Source organism: Mus caroli, chromosome 5, assembly GCF_900094665.2.
Source record: "Mus caroli chromosome 5, CAROLI_EIJ_v1.1, whole genome shotgun sequence".
In the NCBI taxonomy this organism is placed as follows: domain Eukaryota; kingdom Metazoa; phylum Chordata; class Mammalia; order Rodentia; family Muridae; genus Mus; species Mus caroli.
In genome coordinates, this window is record NC_034574.1 from 63795869 (window position 1) to 63814923 (window position 19055).

Below are 19055 nucleotides of genomic sequence, written 5' to 3' on the forward strand. Positions count from 1 at the left end.
TATAAACAAACTCAAAGACAAAAACCACATGGTCATCTCGTTAGATGCAGAAAAAGCATTTGACAAAATCCAACACCCATTCATGATAAAAGTCTTGGAAAGATCAGGAATTCAAGGCCCATACCTAACCATTGGGATCTTATATAGGTAAAGGTGCAAGACTTCTTGGCAAGAAACACCACTATGCCTGGTATATGTATGAGTGTTGAGTATAGCCCTCTGGATACCATACTAGTCTGTCAAGATTGTCTACACATATCTTGAAACACTCAGGGGCAGAGTACACAATTGATTTCTTTTGTCTCCGAATTGCCTTTACAATGACATAGAAATAAATATCAATCATTTTATACTTTAACAAAATTGAGAGCCTAAAATTAAGCTGTATTATATTCACTCTCAAAGTGCAGGTATCTTGTGGCTTATAAGATTTTTGATAACCTATAATTATTGAGGCTTCACCATGAAATGTTAATCATTGCTGATGGCAGGTTTATAGATTCTTCATGTCTACAGTCTTCACGTCGTCCACAAGAGTACTGATTCACAGTCCAGCATAGCTAATCTAACTTGTAAGGTTTTCTTTTGATACAACTGTATGCACATCATTAAATAGTAAACATTATTAAGGGACAAACCTCGCATATTTAATGGAATTTGGATTTCTTCAGCTGTCACAGATAAGAAGAGTAAAATGAAAAATAAAACAAAACATGAGGAAGAGTCATTTATGGAAAGAGAAACTAGAGAGAAGGGAGAGCAGTAATCCTAAAGAAGAGAATCTACTGCGAGTGTTGATGCTGCAGTACCTGAGTCTGGGCTGCATTGTTGGCTTAGAAGAAAAGGAAAATGTAGATTCCACAATGTGCCTTAATGGAAGATGTGAAACAAAATGGACAGAAGTCTCTATTCTTCACATCAGCACATTCTGTCTACCAGATTAACAAGATATGTGGCCGAACACAAACCAGGCAAGAATACAAATTTAATTGTTTGTCCTGGTTTTTCAAATTTCAATTTAGATCTGTAAGAGTTAATAAAATATGAAACTCGGGAAGCATGAAAGATAGAAAATATTGTATTGAATGTCTATAAAATATTTTTACATCTTCCAGTCAATTATAAATTATCAATGGTGAGCTATTACTGTTTGCCACTTAGTACTTCAAGACTGTCATCTCATTGCTGTTTCTTTTCCATTTATAATGTTTAATTTGCTGAAGTTGTTGCTGAATTTAAGAGAGTAAACACAAGAATGATATACTTAAATAACTACAGTAAAATGATTTCTAGACTTTAGTAGTTCTTAATACATTGTGATAAACTGATAAAAAATTGAAATTTTAAAGTTTCCCTTTTTTCCATTTTTATTGGTTATTTTATTTATTTACATTTCAAATGTTATCTCCTTCCCAGTTTCCCCTCCAAAAGCCCCCTCTCCCCTCCTCCCTCCCCCTGCCTCTATGAGGGCACTCCTGCCACAGAGACCTAGTTTCAGCTCTGCTCAGTCAACCTGACCCCAGGAACTACACTCAGTTCTTTATGTCCTGGTCTTACACCAGGGAGCTGTTCTTCCACAGAAGGTGTGCATTGATTAGTAATATGCCTCCTGCATTACTTATCCGTAGAAAGAAATTGTAAAGCTCGCATGGCGTTGTATATTACCTGTGGGTTAAAACCATTATTTTTATTCAAAGAACCTCTAATAAAACTTTCAAAAAGCAAATAAAGAAAACACAATGAATATAACAGGTATGAACATTTAAAGTTTGAAATAAGGACAAAAGGAAGAGAGAAAACCGGATGTTTGGCCTTGACTATAGAAGAATCATAGGAAAAAAATGTTCAGTTTTCTTTATTTAAATTTTATCAGTGGAAAAACTGACAAAAATGTCACAATGGAAAAAAATCCTTGCCTTGGAGACCTGGCAATCTGATTTGATTTCTGGAGCCCACATACACACAAAGGTGGAAGGAAGAGACCTATGCCGAAATGTTGTCCTCAGAGCTCTTCACACACCCTCTGGTAGGTGGAAGAACACACCCAAACGTAACCCATAGTTATAATGATAATGATATTGATTTTAAATCTAGTAAGTGGTTTTTAAGTTTATTTGGGCAAGCTATCATGTCATAAACATCTTTTAAGATGATATGAGCTCATGACAGTTACATACTTGTGGATTAAAGCAACTTTTTGGATTTTTATGGCTACCTTCTTTCCTTAAATATCACAAGACATAAAAGCAAAGCTTACTAGCCAGGCAGAGGTGGCACACACCTTTAATCCCAGCACTTGGGAGGCAGAGACAGGCAGATTTCTCAGTTCAAAGCCAGCCTAGTCTACAAAGTGAGTTTCAGGACAGCCAGGGCTATACAGAGAAACCCTATCTCGAAAAAAACAAAACAAAACAAAAACAAAAAAAGAGCTGTTTACTAGGCTCTACCTTTTGTAATACAATAAAGGAATTAAAATACAATTAAAATTATGTCCAAATTTATAAATCAAACACAAAAAAATAAGAAAAGAGATCCAAAACATTAAGACCTCAAACTTAAAGTGGGTAATTTGATCCCATGACTCTCATGGTGCACACATTACTGCAGTGTTACAAGCTACTTGTCAAAAATAGATGTTTTACAGTGTCTTTATTTGAGCTTCAGCATAATCTGCTCTGAGAGTTTTTACTGGAATCAGTAATGTACTGTCATGTTGTCAATTTGGGTGAAGTGAAAGCATACTTTTTATGAGTACTTTGAACAGAAGAAATGTTAAAATGAAGGGCAGAAAGTTGGAGCTGGGGGTTCTCAAAAGTCCTGTGTATTTAGTCTATGAGCAAACACTAGCAAAGCTGTCCTCATGAAAAATCACAGAACCTGTGCTTGTACGGTTTCTTTGAGTGTAAATGAAATCATGCAAAATGCTCAAATCAGTTCCTGGAACCCTCAATGAATGTTAGAAATTGGATTCAGGTTATTATAATTGCTTTTGTAAAATGAAATTACTGTCAGTCATCAAGTTGTTACATGTATTAGAATCATTAAAATCAATTTTAGCATCAATTGATGCAGTCTGTAATTTTGTCACTGTGATTGGGAATGTGGAGTGAAGGTCTACAAATCTACAGAAACAAGAAAGAATGTAACAGCTAAGATTTTCTGCTACTGCTGGGTTTTAACCTCAACAGTGACCTTACTGTCTAAAAGTAAGTTAATTCCATGTGCCATTCATTGTAGAAAATCCAAACGTATTGTGAAATAGAAATCAAAGAGAAATCTTTGATGTTATTAATGTTTGCTTTGTTGCGCTGGCACAAGGCCTTATTTTATAGTGCAGCACACATGACAGTCCCTCTCTTCTATCTTCCACTTGCTGAAATAACAGGTGTGAAAAAAAGCCATATTCAAACGTATCTTAAATAACTTCCCATCCTTATATAAAATAATGTAGTATAAAGGAATCTTGCAGTAATTGAATAGAAATGGCCCGAACTCATGTCCTTTTTCTGATGTTAGTTGAGGTACTCTGAGTTTTTCTTCATTTAGAAGAATGTTGGGTATATGTGTGTTTGTGTTATAGAAAGATAGATAGATAGATAGATAGATAGATAGATAGATAGATAGATAGATAGATAGATAGATATAGGTATAGATTAGATAGATGATATATAGATATAGATGATATAGATAGATAGAGATAGAGATATAGGAGAGCTTTATTAGGTTCAGAAGTGTTCTTCTATCTCTACACTCTCTGAAACATTTACCATGTAGACATGTTGAATTAATTTTGTCAAAGAAACTTGTAGGTACCTAATAAGATAATCACACAATTTTTGATTTTTGGTCTATTGGGAATAAATAGTACTTACGGTTTATATATGTTGAATCATGTATGTATGATGATTGGTCTTTAATAGAATCTTGGATTTCCATTTGCCAGTATTACACATTATTTATTGGAGTCTAATATAGCTCAGCTACTCTGAAAAACAACCTGCAGGTTTCTCCAAAAATAAAAAGAGATCTACACAGTGTAAACCAATCCTCCACATATGCTCAAAGTATTTTATAGCTTACTCAAAAGGTATCTGTACATTCATGCTGACTGCTGCTTTGTTCACAAAAGATGGAAAATGGAATCAACCCAGATGTCCATCACCTGACAAATGAAAATGTGGTGTATAAATACAATGGGATACTACTCAATTTAAAGAATAGCAAAGAGTGAAATTTGTAAAATATAATGGAACTGGAATTAGTCGTACATAGTGAAGTGACCTAGGACCCAAATGGACAAATGTTACATATTCTCTGTCAATTGTTTGGTTTTTTCCTGTATGTTTAACATGTAGCACATGTGGAGACTAGGGAACTTGAAGAGGACTTTTGATGAGGGAGATTCATGTGTGGAAAGGGGGGTTGTAGAGTGTATATGAAATAAACACAGAGAAGAGGAATTCTTGGGACAGAAACATGAAAGTAGGTGGTGAAGTAATTAAGACTGGAGACAGGAAGGCCAATTGGAAGGCATGAGAGCCTATTGAGAACCTATGATCTTGCAATTCAAGTAAAACTACAATGAGAGAGGATAATAGAACACATATGGTAAGAGGTAAAAGAGGGAGAATAAAGATGTAAGTGGAGATGGGGGGTTGATGTATCTTGAAAAGGAATGAACACAGTACCTTCATAGACTTGAACGTTTTTTCTTAGTTGGTGAATTGTTAGGAAGGAGAAGGTGGTGTGCCTTGTAAGAGGAGGTGTTTCATGGACAGCTTGGGGATTCAAAAGTTGTGACAGGGTCTCTCTCTCTCTCTCTCTCTCTCTCTCTCTCTCTCTCTCTCTCTCTCTCTGTGTGTGTGTGTGTGTGTGTGTGTGTGTGTGTGTGTGTTACCTGTGGTTCCTGTTGTAAAGCTCTCAGCTCCTGTTCCAACACCATGCCTGTCAGGTTTGTGCAGTGATGATCATGGAGTAACCATCAAAACCCCTAAGATAGCCCCCAATTAATGCCTTCTTTCATAAGAGTTGCTTTGATGAAGTTATCTTTTCACATCAATGGGCCACTAACTAAAACAAGGACTATAAAGATTTGGAAGAAGAGAATGAATTAATTAAAACTAAGGATGTAGAAAGAAGCACCATGAAACCCTATTCACTTGTAAGCTAACTTAAGATAAAATCTTTTAAAAGAAAAATTAGAACAGAAATACTCCACATTAGTGAATAGTACTACTACAAACAGAGATGGATTATTAAATGAAAGTCTGAGTTAAATGAATAGTTTACCTCCCTAAGGTCAGGAAGTCCTATATACAAACTTAAACAATAGATTTTTTTGCCATTTCTCATGTTTGCTCATAATTAGATTCTATCGCTGGAGAAACCACATTCTTGGTTGAGTTTCCAGAGAAATCAATCCTGAGCTACCTGCTGCCTGCTTTCATAGCACTACAAGGTGTTATACAGGCTGCTGGGGAAGAAAGGACATCAATGGTGTTATCTATCTCTAGTCCCTGAATGCCACAACACTGACCTGCTAGACAGGATCTGTTCACTGGTACAATAATAAAATTCTATTTCTGGGTTAACCAACTGCTTTCTTGACTAGATTTGAAGACTGCTTCACAGAAGGGGTACTGAAAACATGATCAAAACTCTTGGCTATGGACTTCTTAGACTATAGAGGATAACTTATCGATGTCATTCTTCTAAATGGCCATTTTCTCAAACTGCCTTATTAGTCCTTATGTTTATATTCCATATATTTAATTTTCTGCTGGCCTCACCTTTTGTCAGAGAAGCTTTTTATCTCGGCGCATTACTCTTTAAAGTGCTTGAAATCACTGTGAGGTGACCAATAATGGATAGAACATCTACATCAACACCATGAGTCCTACAAAGCTTCTCGGAACATTTTGGGAAACAGAGATAAAAGGATTATAAAAAGAAGGATGTGGTGAGATACTGTCCTCTGGAAATGGCTTTTCCACACAAGAATTAACAGCATCTTCCATTGCATACTTTGGATCCATTCAGTTAAAAATTGTAGCTAGAAACTGGATGTGGTTTCCACAGCCACTATTTAGATGAGGAACTATGGAGTGTAGTTGCTCGAAGATAAGGCATCATTTTCTTTAGGAGAATGAACATCAGAAGGTTGTTCAGGACCCATAGGATGATCTCATACACACATGCATATCATCAGGACTGGTAAGACTAAGCACTTAAAAATAAATAGTAATAAAATAACATGAAGTTGGGATAAAAATGTGCTGCCACAGTCCTGGGGAGGCGAGATTGAGTAAGGGTAGTGAAGGATAGTAATATCAAGACTGGATGCTGTATACAATATATACTTTAAAAGTCATTTTGTAAGGGATATCTAGTAGAGAAAACTATAAACAAGATTTTTGGACTGGTCAGTTATAAGTCATCGAGTTTGACCTGAATTCTGTTCATCTTTTATCATATGTTCTTAAACATCCCTTTTCTATAACAAGGCAACCTCATGGATGTTCAGAAGAAGCATCTCTAACTAAAACGAGGTACTGGTAAGGTGCCCACATTGGTGAAAGAGAAGTACTTTTTATTCAGGAATAACTAACAGCTGTGTAATTGGACTTAATGCCAGCTTGAAAGGAGAGAATTTATGATGGTGCTATAAACATAGCTTCCTAACAGTGGCTGAAGTGGTCATAGGCTTGAGAGCCAAACAAGCTACTGCCAGTTTCCTAATCCAAAGTGATTTCTAACCATTTTGAAAATGCCTGTCATATCCACAGGTAAGTGTAGCTGTCACTGCTCCTCAAAGAAGCTTCATTTTACAATAAATGGAGACAGACATATAGCTACAGATCTAGTGAACATGCAGAGAATTATTGACTGTGGGATGATCAATCTTAAGTGATACATCTTAGGTTCAATTCCGAACCCTGATGCTAAGTGAAAGTCCTGGAAGAGGGAGTGGAAAAACTGTATAGATAGTGGCTGAGGATGCCTGTAGAGAGACCTTATCTCCTAGACGTGACAAGTAAACATCTATGAATTCTCAGCAGCCTACTTGCCTGAACAAGACCCTCATGACAACACCAGCTGTGGCAGGAGAAATTCTAGGTGTCACTCCTAGATGCATTGCTACAGGGGATTAGTTGTTGCTGAGAACCAGTTGCCCCAGGAACAGACTCCCACATAATATGTCTAATCCCAAATGAGCAACCCTGGACAAATGCATATAAGAGCAATGGTAAATGGACACAGAGTGCTGTGTGAACATCTGCACACATATTATGTACAAATATGTTTGTATATGTAACAAGAAGAGTTGAAGGAGAGGTTGTGAACAAGGAAGGGATAAAAGAGCAGGAGAAAAAAAAAAGGAGAGTGATAAATATATTCAATGTTCCCTCCTGTGTGAAGTTATCATCATATCAATATTAAAAACTAAAAATAAGACGTACCGAAGTCTTGTTTTTCAGCTTCCTGCCTCTGGTGGTTTTTCCTTTATTGTTGCTAGTAAAATAATGCAAGGTTCCATACTCCATGAGCGCTGCAAACACAAAAATGAAACACACGGAGACAAAGAGATCCATTGCTGTCACGTAAGAAACCTTAGGTAAAGATTTTCTAGCGATTGTACTGAGGGTTGTCATAGTCAAAACCGTAGTGATGCCTGTGAAGAAAGGGGGAAAAATAGATGATTAAAAGTAATTTAACAGAACATTTGTATTCTTTTGTCTAATTTGACAATATTGCCAGCCGAAATAAATAAAAGAAACAAAAGGATATGATTGCCAGAAAGAATTACTAGTAACCATGGCTACATTACATTCACTGTGTTCTTTGTGTAGGAAATTTTAATGATTTAAATTACTGTGAATTGCAGGTTGACTGCTAATATTCAGTCTTACCTTCCTTCATGGTTAAAAAAATAATCATTTTTGTTGATAGGTGGCTTTCAGAAAAACATTTTCACTGTCTACCTACTTTGCTGCAGAGTAAGATCCAAGCCAAATTAATGTCTAGAGAAAGACACTACACTGCTGGAGATGCCCTACTGTCTTTTCTGTCATTCAGAAGCCAGTATAGCCACCTTAAACTATGAGAAAACTCCAGAAATTCACCCACAACATAGCTGAAAACCCAGTGTCCCTGAATCCTTCTTACCACACTATATATACCACAATGAACCACAACTACTGGACTTGTACAATAAAAAAAAAAAACAAATACTTTTCAACTTACTTGAAGCAACAGTTATTGAAAGGCTTTTGTGTTATTTTGTTCTGCCTTACCCAGTGAAAATCACCTATACTAATATATTAGCAAAATATTTTTCATATCGTAACTTGGACTTATTATTTAAAACTCCAAATTTAGGATCCAGACAGAATTAAATAAATTTTATATTTCAAAAACACAATGAATTTTTTATTTCCAAGAATTCAGTATGTGTGACTGTAATACACATCCGAGCCAAGCCCTTCGATCGGCCTTTGGACTCATTTCCTCTCTCACTTTTACATATCAGTCTTCTCTCTGAGAACTCTCTGTTAGTCTTAGGACACATACATGACAAGAACCTCTAAATCATTTGTGTCTAAAACACAGTCATCCTTATTCATCTACAAATAATTCTCTGACATGCACACCATTTTTCTTTCATGGATAATTAGTGTTAGAAATAAAAATGATACACATGTGGTGGATTTTGATAAATATAAGGAAACCTAGGTTCACCTTCTGACTTTTCTCTTATTTGCTATGTGATCTTAAGAACAATGTCTTAATCACTTTTTCTTATACCTATAGATGAGAGCTATCAACATACCCAGTAACTAAGTTATTATGTTATTATCATACAAAAAGTTCCTTAAGTAATTTAACTAAGACCATCAAATATTTTTAAATAATTAATATAAATAAAATTTAGATATGTACATTTTTTCACTCACTTCGTCTGCACCTTTGATAAGACTCCCCTAATTGTTTTCTGATATGTGAATCTACAGGTTCTATTACTGACACATTTATGTGATTTGCATTTTACTATGTTTATTAGATGGATGTGTTTAACAGCTCTCATAGAACTTATAGCAAAACCTATTGACGACAGAAAGTAAAAACAACTTAACTTTATATTTTCGACACCATTATAATTGTATTGAAATTCAATCTTCATGCTGTCAATGAATAAATTGTTTAATAAGTTTTCCTTGTATATCACTACAAGGACAATAGATTCTCTCTCACTTATAATCACATATAAGGTACATCAGTTATTTTTTTAGATAGCATGTTCACCACAACACACTCTTACAGAGAGAGACAAAAATCTATTTTATAAAATATGAATAGCAAGTCCTCTTTAAATTATTGCACAGGAAACTCTAAGAGGAACGAATCACTGGTACGGGAGCCAGGAAGTGTCATGTTCTTTCCAGATATCTGTCTCTTGGAACAGCTGAGTATTGATTTGTGATTTCAGGATTCACTAGTGAGCTACTATTGACATTTTTGTGACTCTGCTAAAACAAAACAGTTTTTGTTATAAAGCAATTAAAATAATGATATAATGAAATTTAGATATTTTTCCCTCTCTGCTTTTTATGTGTTAATTTTTATATATGTTTAAGTTCTGTCTACAGGAAAAATATGAATTTTTGAATTCAAAGTTCTTACAGTAGGGTTTTCTGTTTTGTTTTGTTTTTATTTCTTTTTAAAAGTCCTTTCAATTTGGTATAATACTAAGCTTTTCTATTTATTATTACCTCACTGTAGTCTAGGGGATATTTCTAACATATTCATCAATAAAGTTTTATGTATTAATCTTTAACTTCTTATGATGTAGTAGCATAGCCTTACCCAGGGATGTTCTAGCAGGTACTGCGTCTTTATTGATCCAAAAGGACACCCAGGAAAGAACCACTGTTAGAATACATGGAATGTACGTCTGAATTGTGAAATATCCCATCCTTCTGCTCAGGTCAAAAAAAATAGTCATGATAATATAATCTCCTGCAAAAAAGAAAATAGATGTGTTCTAAAGTGAGTAAAGTATATAAAATGTAGATTCTACTTTACAAACCTTAGTAACATTGACCTCTACTGCTAACACTACCCATTTGACTTTTTTTTTTAAGTTAATAGTTCAGGTTTATTCTTTTATATTGGCCAATAAAAATCAAATGACTTGCACCAGACTTTGAGCTTTAGTAAAGAGCCATCAAATATTCCTTAGAATGAAATTCCATCATGAAAATATATGATTCAGAGAACTAATCTAGGAGCAGTAAGTTACAATTGACTCAGGCTTTTTTTCTTTTTACTTTTTTTTTTCTTTTATTAGATATTTTCTTTATTTACATGTGAAATGTTAGCCCCTTCCCTGGTTTCTCCTCTGAAAATCCCCATCTCACTCCCCTCCCCCTGCTCACTAACCCACCCACTCCCTCTTCCTGGCCCTGGAATTCCCCTACACTGGGGCATTGAGCCTTCACAGGGCCAAGTGCCTCTCTTCTCATTGATGTCCAACTAGGCCATCCTCTGCTACATATGCAGCTTGGGCCATGAGTCCCACCATATGTATTCTTTGGTTGGTGGTTTAGTCCCTGGGATCTCTGGTGGAGGTCTGGTTGGTTCATATTGTTGTTCCTCCTATGGGGCTGCAAACCCCTTAAACTCCTGGGTCCTTTCTCTAGCTCTTCCATTGGGGACCCTGTGCTCAGTCCAATGGTTGGCTGTGAGTATCCACTTCTGTATTTGTCATGCTTTGGCAGAGCCTCTTAGGAGACAGCTATATTTCCTTCTTACCAGAGATTGTGTGAGAGATTTCAGTAGAATTTCGTAACCCTACAAATGCAAACTGATATAATCTCCAATACTTAGGATCAGCTACTTCCACTGAGGGTTTTTTCCACTTGTACTCAATTTCATTTTTAGGGTATCCATCTGGAGAGAAAATTGTAACAAAATATATGTAGCATAGCAAAATTCAAACAAGTTACCATTGCAATAGCAACACCATCCAAACAATGGCTATTGGAAATCCTTCTCTCATTTAGTATTACAAGGTTCCTCAAATATAAAAGGTGCCTCTCTCTCTCTCTCTCTCTCTCTCTCTCTCTCTCCCTCCCTCCCTCTCTGTGTGTGTGTAGCAGTTATGATGATTAGAGGTATCATTTGATTTCTTTTAACACCATTAGTATTGGAATGAGGGAACACCGTTAATGTTGATCTATGGTCCTCTCAGTATTTCTCATATATCATTGGTCTGGAACTTGAAAGCCATATCAGAAACTCATGTACTAGAATTATAATTTGACATCATGGTAACCTGATAATTTCTATTTTCTACTAGACGTTATTCCTGAAATACTGTCAAACACACACCTGAAATCAATGTATTTTTAAAATATCCTCAAATCTAAGTTGATTGCAAGTCAACTTTCTGGTTATAAATTCTTATATAAATTCTTGTGGTTAACATGTTTTTGTCTTTTTAATCATTTGTAACTTCTGAAAATATTTTAGGAAAAAAATTAATTCTTTCTACACGAGAGTTGGTATTCATATTATATAACCAGTTTGCACTAGTAACTGTAAATATTTTCAAAGAAATACATTATTTTGCAGGATATTCTGTTATTAAATCAATAAAATAAGTCATCTTTGAAGGCCTACTTAAGAGTGTTTACTATTGCATTTTTTTCATTTGTCTCATCACATTGTGTGTTGCTTTCTGATATTCATTATAGGTACAGAAAGCATACAGTATTTTTATACAATCTCATGGGCATTGACAAACACAGAATTATGGCATTGAAATACACTTAAACTATAATAGAATCGTCTATACGTTGTTGTAAAGTACCAGAAGTGAAAATTTGAATTTCCCTCCTGGACTTCTGTGATCAACCTAAAGATCGCTGATTAGTTATCTAATAGCTCATTAGTTATCTAATGAGTTTTTTTGTCATTGACATCAAATTGATCATATAAGATGTAGTAGTCCCAAGTAATACCAGTCAAAGTCAAGTGAATATCATACCCAGAGTTAAGAACTGAAACTTTAAGAGAGAACATCGATTGTCATACCATCAATATTAAGCTATAAATTATGTCATGAGTCATCATATCTTGTCTGAAAATTCAATTATAGTGTCCTGAGATAAAGATTAGAAAGCAAAAAAATTGAGATCTGAGCTGATTAGTACAGAATTATGCTGTAGTTTGGTAAACTTATTAATATATTTCAAGAAATTAATACTGAATTACAAAGGATTTAACAGGTAAATGAAAAAACAATGCTGGGTACTACTTGGGAATATATACCTAACATTCCAGTAGGGAATGGCTGAGACTCTTAACAAAAGCATGATTTGTAAAAAGGGAAAGAATCTTAATAACCTAAAATATAAACTATGGTACTCTCAAAATGACCACATATTCCTAAGACTTAATTATTACTTAAAGGAGTATGTATTTTTAGATAGTATTTATGTGTATAAATATATGAATAATTATTTAATGTAACAAATATTTCAATAAAACATTATAACTATCACATTGTGAGAATAGAGGAGATTGGTTTTGAATTTCAATTTATTGAAATCTAAACATTCAACTACATTTCACCTATTTTTCCTTAATTATATAAGTCCTGTGTACCTTGGCTTTCCAGCTTATTTATTACAGACTTCTCTAATATTTGCTATTCACACAGTAAATATTTCTTATTCAATCCATTTTAAACATAGTTTAAAAGACAAGTTAATAATGTTAAGCATTGCATCAGGAAGATTAATAAAATTAAAACAATGTTTTCTTTATTTCTGGTTGTGGAGAAACATTTGAAGGCCAAGCAAGATTCACATGGGCCTTTGACTAGCCAAGATAAGAATAAGGAATGGTTTTGGTTTGTTTGCTTTGCTTTTCTTTTTCTTTTCTCTGTATATTGGTTTGTTTTATCTTATTTTGGTTTTTCTTCAGTGCATGTTTGTTTTCTCCAGAGAAACAGAATGGGTATGGATTCAAATGGGAAGGGTGGCGGATGGCATTTTGGAGGGATTGGGAGAGAAAAATTGCAAGCAGGATATATAATATGTATAAAACTCTATTGTTTGTTAAAATAAATTTTCAATAAAATCATAGGGAAAAAAGTTAAAGATATAGAAATAAAGCTGAAATCTTTGAAAATTACACACACACACATATATATGTATACACATATATAGTCACAAAACATTTTTTTCAATTTTTCATTTGAAATCAATCAACAAATGTGCTATTTATTCTTATTTTACTAAAAGGTTGAAGAATAATCATCATACTTCTAATACTAATTTTTATTTCATTTTGTATATTAATAAGGTATACTGAAGCTAAACTTTGTAAAATTATCAATGGTTTTTACTTACAGCTTGAAAATTCCAGTGGACAGGAATGTTCATCCATAGGAAAATTATGAAGTTGAAGGTAGCACTCTGCATTAATTGTTAATCTATTTAAATGGAAAAAGACATTACATAAAAGGAAATAATTTGTCATAAAAAAACACTTCTGTTTTAAAACAGCATTTGGACCTCCTGTAATAGACTATGGTATAATAGAATACTAAGCTTACCTTAAATTTTAATAAGTACTACACTCTTCACTATTGGGTATGAAATTCAAACAGTTTTTCTTAAGCAAACTAAATAGCTATTCTACTACTCTATATGTTTGAAGCTCCACATTTACATTAAAATACCTCCTAGAACTTCATGAATGCATATATGTAAATATATTTATAGGAATATGAAAGTAATACATTATACATGGCTATGTATGAGGTTTTTTATCAGAATTTTGCATGATAATATTTAAAGACAACATCAAGGAACATGGCAAAGTGAAAACCCCTTGAAGCCACAAAAAATGCAAGCAACTAAGAAATGTTGAGAGCAAGAGAGGTGGTCTTCCCTGGGAAGAGGACATCCACTGAGCAAGAGAGGTGGTCTTCCCTGGGAAGAGGATATCCATTGTTCCCAAGAAAGAGTCTCTCTAGGGCCAATGGGTCAGCCTTGAGAAGACACATAAAAATAACACACTACATGGATCGAGAAAGTCACATTTAGGAATATATTTTTACATGCTTGTACATATAACATGTATACACATACTTATATGTGTATGCATGTAACGTGAGGGTTTGGAGGAAGAACACAGAAGAGAGAAATGTAACTATATTATACTCTCAAAAGTAAAATCAAAACAGTAAAAATCAATGTTTTTTAATAAGCATATGTGTTGGTGGGAATAAATTGAGTAGATTTGAACTCACACATCACTTGTTTCATTGTCATGTTTTGCCACAGTGCTAAAAATCAGAATAATATTAAATTCCAAGGGGAAAAATTACAGTAATTTTCATTACACATTCAGCAATATAAGCCAAGGCTGGAGAGAAGACTCAGCAGCTAAGCACACTCACTGATCTTGCAGAGCACCTATTTGGGTTCCCATTATCCACATAGTGGCTCATAGCCATCTATAAATCTAGTTCTAGGAGATTCAAATGCTTCTTTTGGCTTCTACTAGGCATGAATGTGGGAAATGTGGGAAATATGTAAGCAAGGCTGGGCAATGTTGATGCACACCATTAATCTCAGCACCGAGGAGTCAAAGGTAAGTAAGTGGATTTCTGTGAGTACAAAGACAGCCTGATCTATTTCATTGGTTTTAGGGCAGCCAAAGCCACACAAAGAAACACTGCTTCAATAAAATGCAGACAAAAGTAATATACATAAAAAATGAAAACTACTTAAAACATCAAATAAATAAATGAGTGAATACTAAAATACTAGCTAAAACCTTTTCTGCTTCCAAGTAGAAAGATCAACGGCTTTCCCCAGACCTTTCACATAAGAAAATCTCTGCTTATGGAAATGTGTCACCAAAACAGTTCTCAATTTTAGATTTTAGCCAATAAAAGGGGCCCCTGTGTCCTGCTCGGCTGTTATGAAGAAGGCCTGTTTGGTAGCTGACAAAGTAACTATAGGTTCAATCAGTATTACCGTAGAGTATAGAGAACCCGTCCATCGCTCCAAATCCGCAGCAGGCGATTAGGTGTTGTTATCCAGTGTGCATCAGATTTTCTTGAGTTCCTGAAGAAAGTGTCGGGAATCCAAATTTTGCCCACCATGTTGCTGTTGAGCATAAGCACTTTCATGGTGCTATTGAACTTTAAACGGCTGTCAAACCAGGTTTGGGCAAAAATTATGTCTATTGTATACTCCTATAAGATTAAACAATAGGAATATATTAATAATGTTATCATTTCAGATGCTTTCCTGAGAAATTTGCATTTTATAGTACAGATTTCCTATAATTGAATAGCACTTAGATTCTGTCTCTTTGAAGAAATAATTGTGGTATTTTAAACCTCCTTTAAAATGATTTCAAGTGACTCACATAACGTGAAATCCAAAAATTCCAGATATCTTCTGTAGTATTAATTGTTGTAATTTTTTTCAGTTCCATTATCTTCAGTTTTAGAGGTTAATAACTATTGTTAACAGTGTTAAATTTGGTTGTATTTACATCATGCATCCTATAAACATGCCCAAAATCAATAGGCAAATATCCACAAATCTATCAATAGTCACTCATAATATCCTTAGTCTGGAAATTTGATTGCCATTATTTGAGTTCAATAGTGTTGTGCCTTATTGACTACTAAGCAATTATAACATCTGAAATATCACGTCAATGGTTCCATATGCTATCTTGTTATCAGAACTTTCTAACATCTTGGGAAATATATACAACAATAATTATTTCTCAAATGCACAAATGACGAAAGATAAAGAACTTTCCCCCACGTCAGAGTTAATAATTTCCAGTGGTCATTTACAAGGCTGAATATTAAATTCCTGTTAGAGTTCTACTGAGACCTGGGTTGCAAAGATCTGCTGACAGGAAGTAACTACCAAGAGAGAGAAATATGGCCACACACATATCAGATCAGACATCACCCATTTTTGGAACCTGAAAAATTCCTGCCATGAGTGTTAAATATTTTCATAAAAATTATGGAAAGGACAATAATAAATGATACAGAAAAGGAACTATAAACATATGTCTCTGTGTGGACATTGGCTTGTGTGTGTACAAAATGTTGATGTTAAATGAAGTAAAAGCAGTTTTAAAAAAGGAAGTATCATGTTGGCTAGTAGAAAGGATGATTGCAGCCTCGTTCTTGACGTGATATTTGCAATTGGTCAGTTTGCCTGAAAAGAAATATTTACCACGAGAAATGGAAGTATGACTGTGAGTTTGGTTAATGAATATTTAAAATCTATTTTTAAGCCAGGGAGACTAATGAGTAAACAGTCTGGGACCCATCTTATCAATAGGGAAGTTGGATAAAATCCTAGATTGCAGGAAGAATATTTATCATTTGATTACTGGAATCTAGAGATGAATTAAGAGGGGAAACTTAATTTTATCACAAACACGATAGAGATTCTTAATTATCTCACTGAATATCATCAGTGGTGGGCTACAGAATCTCAGAAATTTTTAGCAAAACAAATATACTTCTAAATACACTATCACTGAACTGACTGCTCCTTAAGTTGTGTAAAAATGATTATTATCATTAAAATAAAAGGTTATTATAATTAACCCCTTTCTCATTTACTGGTCAGGGCCAATGTTCCTAATAGATATTTTATATCAATGAGAATTATCTATATTTCCTCTTCATTTACTGAAATGATTAATTCTTTGAAGCCTAACACCAACTTTGCCAATGACAGAGAGTTGAATTATAACAGCAAATATAAACAGAGTGAAAGCTCTGTAAACCCTGGAAAGAGATGTGGCCAATGCTATTTAGCAGAGTCAAGTCATACATTCATGTATTCACTTGTACTTACTTATTGGAACAAAATAAAATAAGACTAGTTGAAGGGTCCCCAGCAAAACTGATGCTGCAGCAGTTTTATTAAAAGCAATCAAGCCTTTTCTAGCTATATCAGAAATGGAATAAAAAGTCAATGGCCAGGATAAATACAGTTGTAATTGCCAATATACATGAAGTTTGTAAGCTACACTGGATACACAAGATTAATATCTATGACCGATTGTCCTGTCAAGCTTCCGTGCTTCCTTTACTACTAAGGAAACATACAGAGAAAAACAAAGCAGTCTGAACTTTCCACTACCTGAGGGAATGCATAGATATCTCAGGAACTGGTAAGCACTTTGTGTCCCAGGAGCCATGAGTCTACCCTGAAGAACCCTCTCAAGGCAGCTAGCCCAGGCCAAGTCCATTTTTCCCTACACACTTGGATGGGCAAATATGGCAGATAATTCATATGAAACCAAGTAAAAAATGTGGCTAGTACAAAGAGCATCATGATTCTTAGATATACTTAAATTCCAGATTACTAAGATATCATCAAAAGTTGCATTTGAGAATGATTTCCCCAGTAATAGAAATGTTGAAACAACACAAATGCCATTCAGCAACTTCAAGGAATGTATTAACCCAGGGCTTTTTACCTTCATGGTCATAGTCTCAGCATGGAACTTTTTTTCATTATAAGTAATTCTAAATATGTTCATCGCTGTTGGAGGGGCTACGGTTTTAAAGAGGTCAAATTTCTTTAAATAGAAAATATTAAAGAAAAGAGAAATGTTTCTACTCAAAACTAATCTGTGGTCAAAAGAAAGAGATGCAGAGCATATTTCTTGATAACTTGTCCTGCACAAAGCCCTGCAGGTGCTGTACTCCCAAGCCCTTTTAAACTGCTAATCCTTAATAAATGTCTTACTGAGATAAGAAGGTTATTGAAGTCTGTGCCATTTTATATGTAATCAAAAAGTCCACTTTTGTTTACTCACTCATATTAGAGTAATTTCCAGAAAATGATCAAACTATGTTCTTGTACTTTATGTTCCTATTTAAAGGTTACACTCATCTGCATAAAAATAAGAAAAAAAATCCGAAATGGAGTTTCTATTGACTCAGAACAAGTACAATAGCTTCTAGCAGAAACATTTCAGATAAGGAACAGTACATCTCCTTCTTGAGATCGGCCATGCCGTGTATACTTAACTGTCTCCTTGAAACTTAACCAAGAAAATGAATACATGAGAAAAATGTACTACACTGATTTGTAAGGGCGCAAGACAAAATCATAAGAGAATATTAGTACAGAAACCAAAGTTGTATAATGTAGCTACCTTTTGAAAAACTCAGTTTGAAGGTGGGCCAGGGGGTATGTTTGGTTTTTGTTTTTTTTTCGGAATGGAAAAATATTCACATAAAATGCATGATCTCCCCAGCTACTATAGTTATAACGTTATTGTACTGTTTGATTTATCCTGATCTTGTCTGTATACATTTGTATTAATATTTTGTTTAACTACCTAGTTATCTCTAAGCTACAATAAAGATACAGACAGGGAGAGAGTTGAGCAGTGAACCCATATTCTAGGAGTATTAGTGGTAACACTTCACAGAACCAATTGTATTTCACTCAATCATCATAAAAACAGAAGACATGAAAATATCACATTAAGTAAAAAAAAATTGATGGTTTTTTTGTAAAAAAAAATTCAGTGAAACTATGGAGGTCAAAAAACCATAAAATGAGAGAAATTCAAGAAATTCTCATGAGTCCTGAATCCAACATTGAACCCTTCGGCTCTGGCTTTGTTTCTGTGAATGTAGTTTGCAAATATCACAGTATCATAAATATTAATTTGTTAACCTGTTCAACAAACAACTTTTGATGCTTTACATATCTTGCTCTTTTTGTTTGATATAAATATGAGCTTAATAAATACTCAAAAATCAATAAAGGTTAGAATAAGTATAGATAAATGGTAAAAACTGGTAGAAATTATTTTTAGCTAGAGGTAATTTACATAGACTTAGTTATATCGGTACATATGGAGTTTGGAAGGTACATGACACCTTGATTAATGAATTGGTAATGTGACTCTAAGTGAAGAAGTGCATGCAAAAGAATGGTCTTTGTGTGTGTGTGTGTGTGTGTGTG

At 34.3% G+C, this 19055-nt stretch overlaps 1 protein-coding gene across 1 annotated transcript in view; it reads right to left on the reverse strand.

Annotated features, from left to right (window-relative positions):
* Gabrg1 (gamma-aminobutyric acid type A receptor gamma1 subunit) overlaps nt 1–19055 on the reverse strand; it is a 75547-nt gene that overhangs the window by 7909 nt on the left and 48583 nt on the right. Inside the window, exons 4-8 of the mRNA XM_021163034.2 lie at nt 15057–15277; nt 13419–13501; nt 10813–10950; nt 9865–10017; nt 7461–7672 (exon numbers count right to left, since the gene is read on the reverse strand). Coding sequence (XP_021018693.1) covers nt 7461–7672; nt 9865–10017; nt 10813–10950; nt 13419–13501; nt 15057–15277 — 807 coding nt within the window. The remainder of the gene's footprint in view (nt 1–7460; nt 7673–9864; nt 10018–10812; nt 10951–13418; nt 13502–15056; nt 15278–19055) is intronic.